At 47.5% G+C, this 19,387-nt stretch overlaps 1 protein-coding gene across 1 annotated transcript in view; it reads left to right on the top strand.

Annotated features, from left to right (window-relative positions):
* Positions 1 to 13,083: 13,083 nt before the first annotated feature.
* MYOCD (myocardin) overlaps positions 13,084 to 19,387 on the top strand; it is a 100,318-nt gene continuing 94,014 nt past the window's right edge. Inside the window, exon 1 of the mRNA XM_055307107.1 lies at positions 13,084 to 13,411. Within this exon, the coding sequence (XP_055163082.1) occupies positions 13,357 to 13,411 (55 nt within the window). The 5' untranslated portion in view covers positions 13,084 to 13,356. The remainder of the gene's footprint in view (positions 13,412 to 19,387) is intronic.

Genomic DNA, 19,387 nt, shown 5'->3' with positions numbered 1-19,387 from the left:
TAGAGGAAGATCGTTCTGACTTCTGTGTAGAGAGTGACTTCGGAGGTGCAAGAATGGATTTTGGGGAGAGTATTTAGGAGGTCATTAACACCATCTAAGTAGGAAATGCATATTGGCGTGGTCTGGCATGGTGGCTGAAGATAAAGCAAAATAAATGGATAGACATTTGAAAAAACATTAAAAAAAAACAAACAGTTTCCACCATTGGCAAGAGCTAAAGGTGACCCTTCTACAAGTCTAATGGGAAATAAAAATGCACATATATTGTCACTGCTACAAACTCTGGAACTTCAGCACCAACACCAACAAATGTGGCTTTTAATGTGCAAAGTGCATTAAATGCATTAATACCCACTCTATGCTGTTTTTATTTATAAGAAGGAGAGAGAAAATAAGGAATTTCCTAAGCCTGGCATGTAGAAAAATGATTTGTCTAGTCGACCCGATAAATAACAAATAGTAAAGTCTTCCAGTTTTATTGTTGGCATGATCATAAAGAACGTGCTGTGCTTATTATCTGGTTAAAGGGGTTTCATTCAGTGTGATGTTGAAGTGAGTTATAATCTTTAATAAACAAATGTCAGAAATTTTTAATTCCACTGTCATGAATGTTTACGGAATTGAATTTTTTTCTCTCTCTCTTTGGTGACACTTGTTGGACATCGGAAATGCCTTTCTGTGTTCCCAGAGGTGGTATCATTTCCAACTAAAGATCTGAAGGCCAATCCTAGGAATCCATCTATGTCTCTTCAAGGATCAGGCCACACCAGTGACAAGCAGCTTAAAGGCTGGTGTCATAATACCAACCCTAAACCATTAATTCATTCCTGGAAAGCCCCATAAATAAACCTGAGAGCACTATTAAATTCATATTTGTATGTAAGGTAGAGCTAGAATGGAAGGTGGTCAGAGACCAAAGAGAATTGTGGAAGGGTTGTTTGATTATTCTGCACATATTAATATTGCTGAAGGAATTGATCATTTTTGCAAAATTTACACATACAAATCACAACTCCTAGTACTTTAAAAATAAAGAATGAATATGCAAGTGCCTCTGACATGCCTAAGGTCGAATAACAGCCCTGCCACTTACCCAGCTGGATTATTTTGTTCAAACTGCTTTACTTCTCTAAGCAAGGCTACCCACCCCTAGGAGGTACAGGAGATTTGGGGAATTTTTTTTTTAGTAGGGCTCCCATCTAAATAATTAATCTGAGTCACTCAAAATCAGCATGTCAGCATGATTTCTGGCAGCCTAATAACACACAAGTCAGAGGAAGTTATCAGCTCACCAGGCTGTCCTCCTAGAATCAGGGCTGGTCATGGGAGCACAGACCTCTCATTAGGTTCCAGTGCTAGAGCTCATGTGGACATCTGGTCAACCTCACTCCATACACATGGGCTAGAGGGTTAGAGAACACCCCAGAGGGGAGAAAGAGAAGGAGTGGGCCCATCTGGTCTGATTTGGGCTCACAGCTCTTAGCCAGAGTAGTACTGCTGGCCATAAGGCTTAAAAGATTTCAGGCAGCCCCCGTGGCTTAGAGATTTAGTGCCGCCTTCAGCCCAGGGCGTGATCCTGGAGTACTGGGATCAAGTTCCGCATGGGGATGGAGCCTGCTTCTCCCTCTGCCATATCTCTGCCTCTCTTTCTCTGTGTGTCTCTCATGAATAAATACATAAAATATTTTAAATTTTTTTTAATTTTTATTTATTTATGATAGTCACATAGAATGAGAGAGAGAGAGGCAGAGACACAGGCAGAGGGAGAAGCAGGCTCCATGCACCGGGAGCCCGACGTGGGATTCGATCCCGGGTCTCCAGGATCGCGCCCTGGGCCAAAGGCAGGCGCCAAACCGCTGCGCCACCCAGGGATCCCCATAAAATATTTTAAGAAAAGAAAATTTCAAGGGAGGCACTCCAAAGCAAGGGGGTTCCCTGAGATATGGCACCTGGGGTAGAACCCCTTGTCTAAGAATAACAGTCTTTCTGAATCTCAATTTCCCTGTGTGTAAAATGGGAATAAAACTGGTACTACTTCCCAAGGCTACTGGGTGTATTAAATGAAATAACAAAACCATTCATATCCCTAGAATTTACTTGATGTTAGCTAATGCTGTTGTGTTCTTGTACATACATACATACATTAAATACATACATTTAAATAAGTATTTTGTAGCCCAGATTCAAAAAACTTTTTGATGATAGGTCATGTCTATCAGCATTTAACATATGGCTTTATTTTCTGGCAGGTACAATATGTGTTGGCCTACAAAACTGCCAATCAGCAAACCCAAATACAGCAACAACAGCAAAGAAAAAAAGGACACAAAACTTTTTAGAAACATTAGTTCTAAGTTCTCAAACTTCTACCCAAGTAGGTATTAGTCTTAAGGGTTTTGGTTTTCCTTTTCAAGTAGGGCAAAAACCAGGGGCGCCTGGGTGGCTCAGTCAGTTAAGTATCCAACTCCTGGTTTCTGCTCAGGTCATGACCTCAGGGTCCTGGATCGAGCCTCACATTGGGCTCCACACTCAGCAGAGAGTCTGCTTGGGATTCTCTTCCTCTGCTCCTTCTCTCTCTCTCTCTCTCTCTCTCTCTCTCTCTCTCTCAAATAAATAAATGAATCTTTAAAAAAGAAAACGTAGTACAAAAACAAAACTTAAAACCGAATATCACTGTTTCCATTATTATAATTAACTTAAGCAAGGATCATTCCACATTTGTATTTCTCCTGTGGAATCTTTAGAAAAAACTCAGATGCCAGCCAATGCTCCTCTACCTGCAATACCACCACCCGGCCAGGGGGAGGCACTGATTTCTTGCAAGGACAGTCTGGTTTCATGTTATTGAAAGCTGTTTCAAGAATGCTGACCTTGCCACCCATGTGGAATTGCTCTGACTCTTTCTATCACAGAAAATAATTATTTCCCAAGGGGTCACTATTCACAGATCCTAATATGTAGCTTTGAGATTATATATATATATATATATATATATATATATATATATATATATATATATCGCTTTGCCTGCAAATGGGTTGGTTGATGCATAGATCACCACCACCATTATGGTCATCATCATGGCTCTCCTTTTTGGGGGGAGTTTCCCACATACCCAGCTTTGTCTTAAGAGCTTTATACATATTTATCTGTTGAATCCTCTCCATGACTTTATGACCTAGACATCCTCATCTTGCAGACAAGGAAACTGAGACACAAGGAACAGAGAAGTAATTTGCCTGAGGTCACACAGGTCATAAAAGGTAGAGCCTTGAAATTACTCTTAGGCATCTGGCTCTGGAACCCACATCCTTCGCCATAAGTAGTCTCTGTGTTACTACTGCCCCTGTACACAAGGGGAAGAATTATACTGCTAACAGTTCCAGGTTTCAATAAACTTCATTCCAAACTCAACCCATCAGCAGACAGGTAAATTTTATTGAATCTTCCAGGATCCTCCTTTGGTCACTTTTAACAAATTTTCTGTCAAGACTGGAAGATACTGGAAAGCCTTGGACACAAGGTTACTATTCTTCAGCTTTGCATGATAATGTAACAAAATCCTGGTTTGTGTGTGCCTGGGAGTGTGTGTGAGGTTTTTCATTGTGTGTGTGTGTGTGTGTGTGTGTGTGTGTGTTTTAATGGAATGGGTCAGCACCAAGGTCAGTTCACAATAAAGAATTTTCCAGAAGAAAAACAGGAATTGGCAACATACTGTAAGAAAATACTGCATGAGCCAGGAAGCTGCATTGAGATGTTTAAAGTTTCCCTGACATGAATACTGACCACCCAGAGGAATTAAAAAAAAAAAAACCCACCTGTCAAAGGCAGGGCATGTGGATACCCAGAGAGGGAAACAAGCGGGCTTCTGAGTCAACTGTCAAAGCAGAGGCTGCAAAAGCTCCTACAAAGAGCAGTCCCACAGAAGCGGGGAGCCCCAAGACCTGGTCTTAGCTCCACCTCTACCTGGAGGGACAACCTCTGGTGGCTCAGCACCCCTCTTTTCTAAGGCAGCTACTCCAGCCATCAAAAAGTGTCCTCAGGGGCACTTGGGTGGCTCAGTGGTTGAGTGTCTGCCTTCGGCTCAGGGCATAATCCTGGGCTCCCCTCAGGGAGCCTGCTTCTCCTTTTGCCTGTGTTTCTGCCTCCCTCTCTGTGTCTCTCATGAATAAATAAATAAAATATTTTTTAAGTGTCTTCAATACCTCACAGGATGGCTATGAGGATCACAAAGGGAAACACTCAGAAGGGCTTCGACAAGGTAAAGGTGCATTTGAATTGAAGCTTAGGGAAAATAGTACAATTGTAAAACAGGAAAGTCTTCTGGGAGGGTGGTGAATGAGATGGAACACAGAAGATTTTTAGGGCAGTGAAACTATTTTATAAGGTGGATCCATGTCATTAGCCCTTCATCCAAACCCATGGAGCATACACCACCAGAAGTGAGCAATAATGGAGACTCTGGAATATGGGTGATTCTGATATATCACCATAGGTCTATCAGTTATAACAGACCATTTGGCTAGGGGAGGCTTGGGAATGCGGTGGCAGATGGTGTATGGGAAATCCCTATGCCTTCCTTTCAGTTTCGCTGCACATCCAGAACTGTGCTAAAAAAGATAGTATTGATTTAGAAAAAAAAAAAAACTTACAAGAAGAGTCATGCTAAGGGTTGTAACCCCTGTCTTAACACCATGTGCATTTAAGTCTGAGAGATGCCCGGGTCAATTTCTATAAAACTGACACATCCATTCAACTTATGTTCATAAAAAGGAATTTTGCTACAGAAACATCCAGTGGATTCAAATATCCCTTGGCCTTTGGCTGAAATAAATGATTTTTTAAAAGATTTTATTTATTTGAGAGGGAGATAGAGATCACAAGCAGGAGGAGCAGCAGAGGGAAAGGGAGAAGCAGGCTCTCCACTGAGCAGGGAGCCTGATGCAGGGATCATGTCCTGGGATCGTGACCTGAGGCGAAGGCAGGTGCTTTACCAACAGAGCCACCCAGGTGCCCCATGAATGATTTTTTTAAAGTTTCTTTTTACTGGACACCAGGTTCCTGAGATGAGTGAGGGTGTTGTTGGCTAACACGGCCCCACCCTGAATTTTCTTTCCTGTTATCATTAACTGGTTTTAATCGCACTTGGATTTTGCCCTTTTCAGGCGTTCTTACTTGGAATGGACTGACTTCAATAGTGAGATGTCAGCTTTATTTAGCATGTTCTAACTCCCTGAGTGGGCCCTGTTGTTTTCAGAGGGAGGGAAACACCTTCCCACACACGGTGTCCCCCAGAACTCTTCTGCCTCATTCACAGCCCCGGAGACGTGGGATGAAGTAAAGAAGCAGTTTGGAATGCTCTCGAGTGATTGTGGCTCACTGAGTCGTACGGCTGCCTGCAAACCCTCATACTCCCACCCCACATTGGGTAGTGCTTCACTATTCCTTAGCCATAATAGGCGGCCCAGGTTAAGGAGGCCAGGCATGCAGGATTTGTCAGGGCATCTGAAGCAGGTCGGGGATTTATGGGTTTCCATTCTGTTTTCTGGGGAGCGGAGGAGACAGCAGGGATGCTGAGCAAAGTAAGGAGTCGGGAAAACAGAATGTGACCAGTTGCCAAGCAAAAAAAAAAAAAAAATGGTTTGGAAAAGCAAACTCCCAGATCAGACCACATGAACCAAAAGCAGTTTCGTCATCTCTGGAAAGCGTGAATGGAGTGAATCAGAACAAAACAGTCCCCACACCCCAGGCATCATCTCACCACCCCCTGTTCCAACTACTCTTTGAGAGCCCAGTTATAAGACACCTTGGTGAATATAAAGAATAATACGATGTAGCCACAGCCTTCAAGAAGTTTAGAAGCTCTTTGTAGAAGAGAAGACAAAGAGAAAGACGAGAAACACCGGTCTATATATAATAATTCAATCAGAAATTAGGCCGAAGGACAGTTTATTACAAGATGAGTCATGCAGGGAACTAACAACATAAAATCAAAAGGGAAAATAGATAGTGGGTTATGGACATGAATGAAAACAACGTCTCTGTCCCCCAGGGGCCCATAAAGTCCTGGAAGGATTTTTGTGTTAAAAAGTAATTGATAATCCTCCCTGACAAATACAATAACAGAAGCGCATACGAGATAGGAAAGTAGCAAAGCGAGGAGGGCCGGAGCCTCCCGGCCTGAACTGTCAAGGAAGATTTCCTGAATAAGGTCATCTGAGTTGGGTTGTGAAATATAAGAATGATGCTTTGAGATAGGAGAAAAGAAGGCATTCTCGGGGAAAAAAAGAAACATCTTAGGAAAAGAAAAACCTCTGTGTTCATAACACTATTTATCATTGCTAGTAGACAGACAATAAAATGGGAGGGGCAGGAACTAAGATAGACTTTGTTGGGGTCGAACAATATGGAGCTTTCTATGGCACCTCAGGAGTGTGGCAGTTGGGAGCCATGGCAGGATTTAGGCAGGAAGCAAAGTGATCCTGCTTGTGATTCAGAAACATCACTTCGGTGATAACACTTACTTTGCTTAGCATCATAAATCAGCTCCATACACATCGTTGCAAATGTTAAGATCTCAATCTTTTTTTTTTTTTTTTTTGGGTGGCAGAGGAATCTTGCATTGTGTGTATGCACCACGTCTTTTTTATCCATTCAACTGGCAATGGACATCAGGACTCTTTTGGGAAAGTACAGCAGAGAAAGCATTTGGTTCTATGGGTCTAGAGTGTTAGGGAACAATTTCAGGAAAAAATACAGAGGTGGAAGGAGTTTTGAGAGAAAGAAAAGGATTGGCAATGCCTGGCCCTCAAGAGAATCTAGAAGCACAAACACTAATAAGTGCCATTGGGACAGGGGCCCTGGGTGGCTCAGCAGCTGAGCATCTGCCTTCGGTCCAGGGTGTGATCCCGGGGTCCTGAGATCGAGTCCCGCATTGGACTCCCCACAGCGAGCCTGCTCCTCCCTCTGCCTGTTTCTCTGCCTCTGTGTGTGTGTGTCTTTCATGAATAAATAAATAAAATCTTTTTTAAAAAGGTGCTATTGGACAAAGATTATTCACATCCTGTGCCCTCCACATATAGGGAAAACAAATGGAAGTGGCCCCAAGAATTGGCATCAAGCAAATTCCATGTATCCAACAGTGAAGGACAACCGTGGGTGCCACTCTGTGCAACACGCACTTCCAGCTCCCGTATTCTTGAGGGCAAGCGAGTCCCAGCCATGCAACAGGCCCCTTGGAGGTACCCAGGACCCCAAGGAAACAGTCACTGCACACATTCGAGGCCAACTAGCTGAAGGAATACTCACAGTGTCGGAATGCACATTCTTTATTTCTGGTCTATGCTCCTCCCCGCCCTCTCAACAGTCATAGCAACAAGGAGGCCCAAGAAGAGGCAGCACATGGATGCATGACTTTTTAGTGCAGTGACCCTGCCCTCTAGTGAATGCGGCCCGACCCAGTGGCTTTAACCCAGAATGATCAAATCATATTGCCTTTCCTTGGGCACAAGCTAGGATGGAGGGTGGGAAGCATTGCTGGCAGGCAGTGCCCCCGACCGCCCCCCCCACACACACATACAGACGAGCTGTGACACCTACTTCCAACCGAATCCACTTCCTTTACATTTTAAAGAATGTTCAACTGAGGCAAGAGTCCTTCTACATTCACTTTGATGAAGGAAAACAGGTCACATTAATAGGGTGGCTCACATGAGTTCTATCTGAGATTTCATCCTGCTATAGCATAATAATGCCATTGGATTGGGAGCTTGGGGCTGCCTTGCCGCTGGCTGTGACCTTAGCCTCTGGAGGCCCAGGATCACAGCTGCATTATGACCCCTGCAGTGCTAGAACACAGTCGGCACTTAATAAATACTTCTGGAATTGAAACAAAGCAGTAGGCTGAGGCTGCGGTCCTCACACAGGTAATTCCTCAAACTGGCAGCACAGAGTTTACTTCCTGGGGTCACGGAGCCTTTTAGGGACCAGAGGTATGTGAGCCTCGTTTGGCTTGCACATGTGTTTGATTGGCTCCAGAGACAGATTTGCCATGAAGTTAATGATGCCTCAGCTTCGGGGTCTCCCTCCACCCACTTACATGGGCCCTGTGGGTGCTGGGAGTGGCTGGAAATTCTAAAGAGTTCCAGGTTGGAAGGGAAGCCAGGATGCAGTTACGAAGCATTTCCGCGTTGCCATTTCTGGTCAGTTGATCGAAGGATCTGAATCTTCCATGCCTTCCTTAGTTGCTGTTCAACTTCTCAACCTTGGCCAAAAGTCACACTTTTGCAAACCATCACATTTCTGATTTTGCACTCATTTTTTTAAAGCCCCACCCCCACCTCATATTGTATAAGGCTCAGGTCCCACATCCTGAATCTGCCCGTGGTTGACTCATACGGTGTTTTAAGAGTTGGTTTTGTTGTTTGTTTGTCTTTGTTTTTTGAAGTTACTAATAGTCACTCACATTTTCAGAAACCAATACATGTCACATTTTACCCTGGGTTCTCTGTTTGTTTGATCTGGAGGGGACGGCAATCAGTTTCTGTTTGGGCAGAATCAACCAGAGCATTAGGTCATAGCTGCCCCATCTGGACAGGGCCTGTGTGTCCGGTCGGCCACAGACACCCCCGCCCCCCACACTCTCTCCTATCCTTGCTCGAATCATGTGAGTTTGCAAACCCGTGTGCATGCTGGATGTCTACCAGGAGGGCACTCGCCAAAGTGGCTTGCACAGATCCCTATTTGCACTTTCAACGACTGGATAAAAGAGGAACAAATGCTCATCAGACACGTGGAAGAAAAAAAAAGAGAAAACAGATACCAGATGATACTGGGAAAAGGCATTGGGGACAAGGACATGATGAGATCCAAAAAGACAGTGATGCCCTTTGGTGAGCGAGGGGATTGTGCTAAGAAGAGAACTGGAGGTCCTGAGGTCACGTAAGAGAGCTGTTCCTTTGCTCCCTCCCTGCATCACGAGGAGGTCCACACAATGTCGGGTTCAAGCTGACCACCCTGAGCTGTGCAGTGGACTCACGTCTCCAGACACAACCACTCCCACCTGGCTGAAGGCCTGGGACCACAGTTTTGAAGAGCATAAGACTCTGAGTTTTACTCTTGTAGAGCCATCTCCCTTCAGCCTGGGAGGGGCCGGTGAAATGGGACAGATGACATGGCCATGGTTAGGTTATGTGATTGGGCAAATGTAAAGGGGTTTTGAAGATACCATGAAGGTTCCTTAATGGTGTGACTTTGAGTTCACCAAAAGGGAGGTGATCCTGGGTGGGTGTGGCCTAATCAGGGGAGTCCTTCTTAAAGGTCTCTTGTGAAAGAGAGAATCTCCTGCTGGCCTTCGCAGAGCAAGCTGTGATGGGTTCTAGAGCTGCAAGGAGCTGGATTCTACTCAGCCAGTGAGCTTGGAAGAGGATGCTTGGCGTTTGACGGGGTCGCGACCCCAGCCAGCTACCCTGACTGCAGCCCTGGGAAATCCTGAGCCAAGGCACACCCAGAATCCCAACCCACGGGAACCGTGAGAGAATAAGCACGTGTGTGCTGTTTTAAGCTGCTCCACTTGAGGTGACTTGTTACACACTCATAGATAACTCAGGGTGAAGTAAAGGGAAGCTGTAACAAAAGCTTCCAGGGTTGCCTGGAATCATCAAGAATGATTGGAGGTCAGGGGATGGTAAAGAGAGGGACCTAAAACACGCCAAGGAGAATTGTTCTGGGTGCTCCCAGTGTCCTATCTCAGTTAAACTTCCCAGCCCTTCTGGAAGTAAATATGTGCAACATCATGTTACAGAAAGACATTGAAAACTCACTCCAGGTCACAGAGGGAGCTCCAAGTCAGATGAAGGCCTCCCTGATGCAGGCAGCTCAGCCACCTTACAGCACAGGCTCGGGAGAGAAGTCACAGGGTCGCACAATGTGGGACAAGTGCCACCAAGGTGGTCAGGTTGCAGGACAGAGCTTGGTGGCATGCCATCGCAGCTTTGGCCTCCTGCTCTCCTAGCCGCTTCGGAGATCTTTTCCCCTTGGGAACATCCTCTCCAAATTGCCCCTTTTTTTTTTCCAAAAGAAAGCTTGCATAGAGACAGGGAAGGATGAGCTTCTATATGAGCATATTTATATCCAGAGATATTCCACACGGGGGGAGGGGGGGTGGCACATAAGTCTCAGAGGGCAGACGTCAGCAGCTCTGCGCTGTGATGGGAAAATTGACGTTTGGGTTACCAGCATTTCCCAAACTCACTCAAAAAAGAAACCAAGCTCCTCTACACACACACACACACACACACACACACACACACACACACACTCAGACCCGCGGAGGGAAAAACAATGTATTCCTGTCCAACTCCCTAGGTCACACAGACCCTTACTTTCAATGCTGGCTTCAGCTCTTTCCCTCACAACTTTCGCTGAAAAAGAATTCTGTGCCAAGTTGCGTGGACCTCTTCTCGGCCCTGCGGCGCTCAGGATAAAAATCTGTTTTGTTTTGGGTTTTTGTTTTGTTTTGTTTTTTTTTAAAATGTTGCCCAGAACAGTTTTTTTTTTCTCTCTCTCTCTCTACTCAGTTCATCTTGCAATATTCGCCGTGGCACTGGTCCCTTCCCTATGGAGCACCTCTGTGCCATGGGCAGCTCCAAGGCACTGGAATCTTTCCAGGCTCCTGGGGTCCCCACCCCACCCCGTTGACTCCTGTCCATTGAAGACCAAGAGCCCCAGGGCTCAACTGGGGATAAGAACCTACTGGCAGAAGGAGGGCTCACTCTATGTCATGCCAAATAACGTCTCCCCTCCCCACTGTTCACGTCTCAGTCCCAGGAGTCTGTTACACTCCTCGGCAAAGAGGAATTAAGGTAACAGGTGGAATTAAGCTTGGCAATCAGCTGACCTTGCACCACGGTTTCCCTAGGTGGGCCCAATTTCATCACAAGCATCCTTAAAGTGGGGATCAGAGCTACTCTGACAGGACGAGAGCCTGTCCCCGCCACTGCTGGCTCTGAAGATGGGAGAAGGAGACTGCCAACGAAAGAACATGCATGGCCTCTAGAAGCTGGAACGGGGTAGGGAACCGTTCTCCCCTAGAGCCTCCAGAAGGAAACATAGCCCCGACAGCACCTTGATCTTAGCCCACGAGAACCCATTTCAGACTTCTGACCGACCTCCAGAGCAGCAAGGTAGTAAATTGGTGTCCTTTTAATCCACTAAAGCCGTCACTTGTTACCGCAGGACTAGGAAAATAACACACTGTGTGTATGGAAGTACCAGTCACCCAGGTGCTCCTGTGTCTCCCCCCATCCTGTAAGCCACCTCCTCTGCCTCCAGGACCCAGTTCTCAATGGGAGCATGAGTGGATTGCTCTGCTTCCCCCCCTCTTTTTTTTTTTTTTTAAGATTTTATTTACTCATGAGAGACTCAGAGAGGCAGAGACACAGGCAGAGGGAGAAGAAGACTCCCTGCAGGGAACCTGATGTGGGACTCGATCCCAGGACCCCGGGGTCATGCCCTGAGCCAAAGGCAGATGCTCAACCACTGAGCCCCCCAGGCGGCCAGCTCTGCCTCCCTTCTGAGGCAGGAACTGAATGGCCTAACTCAGAAAGCCTTCTGTACACAAATCACTGGTCAGATCCAAAGCGTGAAGGCGAGGCTCAGAGAATTCTGGCAGAGGTCTGAGCTCAGGGTGCTGGAATCTGTCCTAGGAGCTATTGTCCTATGGGGTCTTCACCTGTCACCCACTGACCTTTCAAGGGTTGCGTTCTCCTGAGACCTAAGCAGTCATGTATGTGATCCAGGAGACTGGGGCCCAGGCGCATAGAAGGTTGCAGGTAAATTCAACCCAACATCACAGTTTGGGTTTTGTTTTTGCTGCTACCACCTACTGAGCAAGCTTCTTGAAACTAGAGTCTTCATTTTAACTCCCCAGGAGCCTTCTTTGCTAATTTGGAGCCCCTTCAGAGCAGGCAAAGCTTATAACCGCTGGCACATTCTAGATGTCCAATAATTCAGTTTGGGGTTCCGATTACCCCCACCCCCTCCACGGAGGGATTCATGCGTAGGAAAAGCCTAGAGCCTTTGCAAGCACAGCGCGACCCCAGCCCTGACACCCCCTGCTCCCAAGACCCTCCCTCCTTGAGTCCCACCCTACTGGATGGGGGGGGGGCGGCGTGCACAGGGCGTCCGTTCCCTAATGTGTCTTTCCCACCACCCAAGAGGGAGGGCCTCGCGTCCCGGGCTGGATCTGCGCGTCCACAGAGTCGGGTTCATCCCGGAAAGTGCGCATCCCGGGAAAACGCAAGGCTGGCTTCTCAGCGGCTCCGCGGCCCGCTGGCCTCTGCCTGCGCCCCGAGGCCGGGGAACGCGGGGAGGAGTTGGGAGCGCGCCGCGCCCGGAGCCCCGCTCGCTTCCACGCGCCCCGAGGCGCGCGCGCCCGTCCTGCCCGCCGGGATGGGGGGGCCTCGCACCCACCTCCCGCGGCCCGCACGCTCCCCGCGCGCGCCCGTCCTGCCCGCCGCGATGCGGTGGGGGGCCTCGCACCCACCACCCGCGACCCCCGCGCACCCTTCGCTCCTCTCGCGCGCGCCCGTCCTGCGCGCTGGGATGGGGGGCTCTCACCCATCCCGCGCGCCCCCCGCGCCCCCTGCGCCCCCCGCGCTCCCCGCGCGCTCCCGTCCTGCCCGTCGGGATAGGGTGGGGGGGCCTCGCATCCACCCGCCTCCCTCCCCGCGCACCCCTCGCTCCCCGCGCTCGCGCCTGTCCTGCCCGCCGGGATGGGGGGGCTCTCACCCATCCCGCGCGCCCCCCGCGCCCCCCGCGCCCCCCGCGCCCCTCGCGCTCCCCCGCGCGCTCCCGTCCTGCCCGCCGCGATGCGGTGGGGGGCCTCGCACCCACCCCGCCCCCCCCCGCGCCGCCCACCCGCGGGGACCCCGCTCCCGCCGCTCCCCCGGCGGCCCGGGCCCCGCTCGCCGCCCCTGATTGGCTGAGCTGCTGTCAGTAGTAAAAAAGTATCAGATGGCAAACTTGGGCCCTTCATAAAGGCGCGGTGGCGATCCTCGGCGCTCGCTGGCAGCCTATGACATCAGCCGGGCACGCCTGGGATGCCGCCGCGGCCGGGCGGCCTCGGAGCAGGAGGAGGGTCCCGCCCGCTGGGAGTCAGTTAGCCCCGCGCAGCGAGGGGGGAGCCGCCGGCTTTGCGGGGACGCGGGGTCCTCGGCCCTCCTGCCCCGGGGCGCTCCCGGAGAGCTGGATGAGTTCTGGGTCGTTAGCTGCGCTCAGCGGGGCTCCCGGGAGCCCGTTCCCGGCGGAAGACAGGGGGCGTCTGGCCAAGGGACCAGCGGCTCGCTGAGCCTCAACATGACACTCCTGGGGTCTCAGCACTCTTTGCTGATTAGGAGCAAATTCAGATCAGGTAGGGCTAAGGCACTTAGCAAATCCTTGCTGACTTTCCTCCTCCGCACCTCGCCACCCTGGACTGCTTTCCAGCCAGCGTCTCGGAGCCTGCGCTTGGCTCCCGCCACTTGGTCCTCCCAGAGCACATTTTTGAAAGTGAAGACTTTTATTTGACTTTGGGGTTGGGAGGAGGAGGGGGGGGGGACTTTGATGTCTTCCGTGGTCGATGCTTTGAGTTGCCGGATGCGATTTGTTGTTGTTGTTGTTGTTTGGTTGATTTGTGAAAAGGCCAATTCTTTTATTTCATACCCCCACCCCCACCCCATATCTGTGAATAGAAATTTTGGAAGGGTACCTCTGAAAGGGCCAACTTTGAAAATGAACAAATAAGGGATTTCGAGTTTGAGAGCTACATAATATCAGTTGTAACCGCTGAGAAGATGAACCTGATGCTGTGTATTAATAGATACAGGGTCACTTAAAATGTAGCTAATCCAAACAAATGTATTTCCCAAAAAAGTCACTTGGGGGAAGTAAAAATAGCAAATTTGGAGCACACCAAGTATTTAGGATGACATCACTGTAGAAAAAAAAAAGTCCAGTGCCACAAATATTTTTTCCCAAACCATCTGATATTTATAAATGGAGAATTTCCCCCCAAATTTCTGTGTTAGTGGCGCACAGAGAAACTTCTCAGAGAGGTCGCCGGGTGAAGGTGAGTGGAAGGGACAGCCGGGAAGTGTAGCGGCTCCCCACCAAGGGTTGGTTTAGGCGCCCACGGAAGGTACGAGCGAGTGGGTCTCCCCATTTAGACAGGGAGACATTCGCGGCCTTAAGCTCTTGATCTCAGTAGCACTGTGTGTAATACTGGTTTTATAAAAGTGGTGACAAACCACTCAATAAATGGCAAAATTTCTACCCAGAAGGTGGATTACATTCCTACCCGAACACTCCCTGTAACAGGTGTTAGCAGGATGTGGGCCTCGTTTAGGGTGTTCTCAAAGCTCTTGTAAATGGGACCATTCGGTGTTACTTTCACCTGAGATTCATGTTTCAAAAATGAGAAGCATGGGTGTGGAGAGTGAGGGTGGTCTGCGACCTCCTTGGGCGCTTCTGGCTTTTAGATGTCCGTGGGGTCCACTGGAGGTTTCCTAAGGCTCTGAGCTGTTGTAGGGAGATGACCCTTCTGGAGCTTCTGTGGCTGGTTGGTCGTCTCTTAATGAGCTAGAGACTGCCGCTTTGTAATTTGGTCAAAACCGCAAGGCAACACTGCCACCTTTCTGAGGAAGAGAGGATACGGATTTGTTTTGCAGAAAGCCACTGCTCATTTCAGCTGCAGCCTGGGCAGTTTTTTTGGGTAGGGGAGGGGCTGGTTTGCCTCTAAAAGGATTTGAAGTACTTGATAGTAAAATCGCAAAACCGACTTATGGAACTAATCAAGGGATCCTTCCTTGGGGGAAAAGTGCAGAGGAGAAGGAAGAGGAGTCTGTGGGTCAGTGGAGTCCTGGTGTCTCCTAGGTAGACACCCTGGAGCTTCAGAGAATTCCAGTTGCCAACTTGCTTTCTCTTTTTTCTTTTTCTTTCTTTCTTTCTTTCTTTCTTTCTTTCTTTCTTTCTTTCTTTCTTTCTTTCTTTCTTTCTTTTCTGAGCTTGGACAGGCTTTTGTGTCACAGGAAGAGTAGCTTCAGGAAAACATGAGATATCCATGCAGATAGGAGCATGCTTAACCCTCCACCTTTTGATAATCGGCCAAACTGGGGTCTGGAGGTGGACAAAGTGCTTTGATCATTGGAGATGCAAGGGGTTGATAATCTGCATGAGCAGAAAAGCGAGCAGCATGTGCGGCTAAGTAATGCAGTGTTGCAGACCTCGATGATTCTTCCTGGATATAATTGCAAGTCTAGCTGCACCAGCTCAGACCTTGGCTAGACTGCCTGCTTGCTAGCAAGAGGGCCTGCCTCTTCCCAAGCGAACTCCATTTATTTTGTGGCTAACCGTGGGTAGGGAAGCCTCTTCTGTTTTGATTTGTGCTCCTGGCTTTTTTCTTTTCTTTCGTGAGCTACTCATAATGTAAATTCACAAAACTCTCACTGCCAGTGTTTGCTTTGATGATAAACCCTGGTGTTACTTATTTAATTAAAATTATTTCAAAAAATAAATGGGACTAAGTTGTTCTCTGATCACAGCAAGGCAAATTATTTCAAAAATAAATGCAAGTAAGTTGTTCTCTGATCTCAGCAAGGCACCCCATACTGTAGGGCCTTTTTAAAAGTGAGCAGATGACCATTTTGATTCTGAAATTGGTGTGTATGGCAGCGACGTCCAACCGGCTTTCTGTAAACCGTGCTCGAGTGACCTTGGTATTAAGGATAAAATCCTGCTACAGGAGCAGCAAAGTGAGAAATTTTACATGTGTTAATATATTTAATGATATAAACTCCTCTTATTTGAGAGGCTGTTGCGGGGTTTCATGGTTGAGTGTGTGAATCCTGAGCCAAGCTCAGGATTGGATTTTTTTTTTTTTTTTTGCAGGTGCCTCTACTTTTGAGCTGTGTAACCTTGACCTTAGATAGATTTCATAATTCCCTCTGCCATGGTTTGCTTCACTCAAATAACCGTGATAGGGTTGTTGTGACGGTTGACTGTGATACCACAAGCAGGGCATTTTAAAAATGCCTGGTACTTGGTAAGCCCTCAAAAAATATTGTTCTGACAGTGTGACCCTAGGGGGGTCACTTCCTCTCTCTGAGTCTTGGTTCCTTAACATTGTGTCAGGTTTGGACTAGGTGATCTCGCAGACCCTTTCATAACATTTTGTGGTTTTATGAAAGCACACAAAGACTGGGAACAAACAAAATTGTGATGGGGCTATGTAGCTGTTGGACATAAATGGTGGTAGACTTTTCATACAAGTGCAATAAGTAATATTCCTTTGAGACTGATCATATTTTTACCTTCTTAAAAAATTCTCGCTTGTTTTGTCAAGATCTCTAACCAGAATCACTGTCAATGGTTTCCCTCAATACCATAATCCTCGTGGCAACAAAACTCCGACTCTAATATATGGATATAGACACACATGCAAACACACACCATGCACCAAGGATCAAAAGGAGAGGGCGAGGGCCATTCATAGATTTCCCTTCAAAAGAACTGCTTATTTCTTTTGCTTTTTGTCTCCTCTTCTGACTCAAACACTCCACGCAAAGGCAGACTCTGGTATCCACCGTGATCCTGCCTCCTTCTCCTGCACAAATTTAGGGCCGTCAGATTTAATAAGTAAAAAAAAAAAAAACAAAAACAAACAAACAAAAAAAAACACAGGATGCCCAGTTAAATTTGAATTTCAGGTAAACAAGGATTAATTTTTTAACCTATTGCAAAATTAGGGGCATACTGTTACCTAAAATCCAAACCGAACTAGTCCTTCTGTGTTTTTTCCGACAAACCCTGCCTTCAACCCAAGCCACCTTTGACCAGCACTCTCTGCCGCCCCCTCCAATATCCCATCAAGCTCTCGAGACTCTGGGTGCCCAAAGGCTCCTCAAAATGCAAAACTTGCATTTTAGGCATGAAAGAGGAGACTTGAAATGAAATGAGAGGTGTCAGGAGTATGAATGCTGGGTCACCTGGGGTAGAGCCAGCATGTGGGTTGAGGAAAAACATGGGAGCTTCTCTTTGGGCTTTCTGAGGAGGCAGAGGGCGAGAAGCTCAGCAGACCAGCTGGCTGGTGCTCAGGTGCAGGGGCTCCCAGACTGGGGGCTGCAGCCGAAAGAAGCCAAGGCACATGCAAAGCAGGTGCTAGAGAAGTAGTGGCTGACTCTGGTTGAATCTGCAATTGTTTCCATCTCTAAGACTTGACGTGTTGGTTTTTCCCCCCAAATGAATGGCCGAAAAGTTGAAGACTGTTAGCTTCGTAAAACCATTACCATGATATTTTCAGACTGTTGCATTATCAGGGATCTGGGCATACAGTAGGTGTTCAATATGTATCTCTCGAATGGATAAATGAATAATCCGCACCTGTCATCTTCATAATTAACACGATGTTCTAAGATAATTGTTCATGTGCTCACATGCTGCCTCAGTATTTCACTCAAAGCCACTTTTCCAGGTGAAGCCTACTGGAGCACAAATATCTTACCCACTCCTCGATTCCACCTTGCTATTGAAATGACCAGTTGGTTTATTTTTAAAATTTGGGGAAAACTTATCCTATCGGGAACTTTCAGGAATTTCTACTGGATGCAAGCAGAATGAAAGGAAGCTAAGGGCTAATTCTCACTCTGGGTGTCTGTGCAAACTTCTCCTAGCTGAACTAATTCTTTCTTTGCCACTAATTCCTTACTCAGCAGCAATGGCACCCACCTCCTGTGGCTGCTGTAGCAAATTACCACAAAGTTAGCGGCCTGAAGCGATGCACCTTTATTGTCTTGTGGTTATGGAGGTCAGAAGTCTGAGAAGGGTCTCCCTGGGCTAAAATCCTGGTGGTATCAGGCCCGTGTTCCTTTTGCAGACCCTACAAAAGAATCAGTTATCTTGGTTTTTAGATGCTAGAGGCGCTGGCATTCCTTGGTTCATGATCCCTTCAAGGGACAACGGTGGAGCATCTTCAAATCTCTAACTTGCACATATAAGGAATCTTGTGATTCCATTAGGCTCATTTAGGATAACCTCCTTATTTTAAGGTCAGCTGATTAGCAACCCGAATTATATCCCCAGTGTCATGTGTCTTACTAGTCCACATGGCCTGCTACAACATATCCTAGACTAGGGGGCCGAGACAATAGGAATTTATTTCCTCACAGTTCTGGAAGCTGGAAGTCCGAGTTGCTCTCCTCCCGGCTTGCAGATGACCACCTCCTCTCTGTGTCCTCACATGGCACAGAGAGGAAAAGAAAGAGGGGAGACATAGGGAGGGTGAACTCTCTGGTTCTCTTGTTCATAAGGGCACTCATCCCTTTAGGGGAGGCCCACCCTCATGACCTCATCTAAACCTAATATTTCCCAAAGGAAATACCATGGCATTGGGGTTTAGGGCTTCAACATATGGATTTGGAAAGGGAGGAGCAGGACACAATTTAGTCCATAAGACCATGGGAGGTAACCCACTCATAGTTCCCAGAGATGAGGACATGGACATCTTGGTGGGGGGGGGCATTATTCCTCCTATGACCCCACGTTCTAATATGTTATTCCCACCTCTTTAACCCCACAATCCCTCTGTTGTGCAGACTTTGTTCTGCAGAATTTTTCCCTTAATCTGGATTACCTGGCCATAATCCTAATGCCCCCCAACCACCACCACGATGGTCCACAGAAGACTGATGCTACACGACATCGACGTTTGCACGGCAGGACATTTTTTTTTCTCTTTTTTTTTATAAATTAATTTTTATTGGTGTTCAATTTACCAACATACAGAATAACACCCAGTGCTCATCCCGTCAAGTGTCCCCCTCCGTGCCCGTCACCCATTCACCCCCACCCCCCGCCCTCCTCCCCTTCCACCACCCCTAGTTCATTTCCCAGAGTTAGGAGTCTTTATGTTCTGTGTCCCTTTCTGATATCTCCCACACATCTCTTCTCCCTTCCCTTATATTCCCTTTCACTATTATTTATATTCCCCAAATGAATGAGACCATATAATGTTTGCCCTTCTCCGATTGACTTACTTCACTCAGCATAATACCCTCCAGTTCCATCCACGTTGAAGCAAATGGTGGGTATTTGTTGTTTCTAATGGCTGAGTAATATTCCATTGTATACATAAACCACATCTTCTTTATCCATTCATCTTTCGATGGGCACCGAGGCTCCTTCCACAGTTTGGCTATTGTGGACATGGCTGCTAGAAACATCGGGGTGCAGGTGCCCCGGCGTTTCATTGCATCTGAATCTTCGGGGTAAATCCCTAACAGTGCAATTGCTGGGTCGTAGGGCAGGTCTATTTTTAATTCTTTGAGGAACCTCCACACAGTTTTCCAGAGTGGCT

This window comes from Nyctereutes procyonoides, unplaced genomic scaffold (assembly GCF_905146905.1).
Source record: "Nyctereutes procyonoides isolate TBG_1078 unplaced genomic scaffold, NYPRO_anot_genome, whole genome shotgun sequence".
In the NCBI taxonomy this organism is placed as follows: domain Eukaryota; kingdom Metazoa; phylum Chordata; class Mammalia; order Carnivora; family Canidae; genus Nyctereutes; species Nyctereutes procyonoides.
Note: the sequence above shows the minus strand (reverse complement) of the source record. Positions and strands in the feature narration are given on the sequence as shown.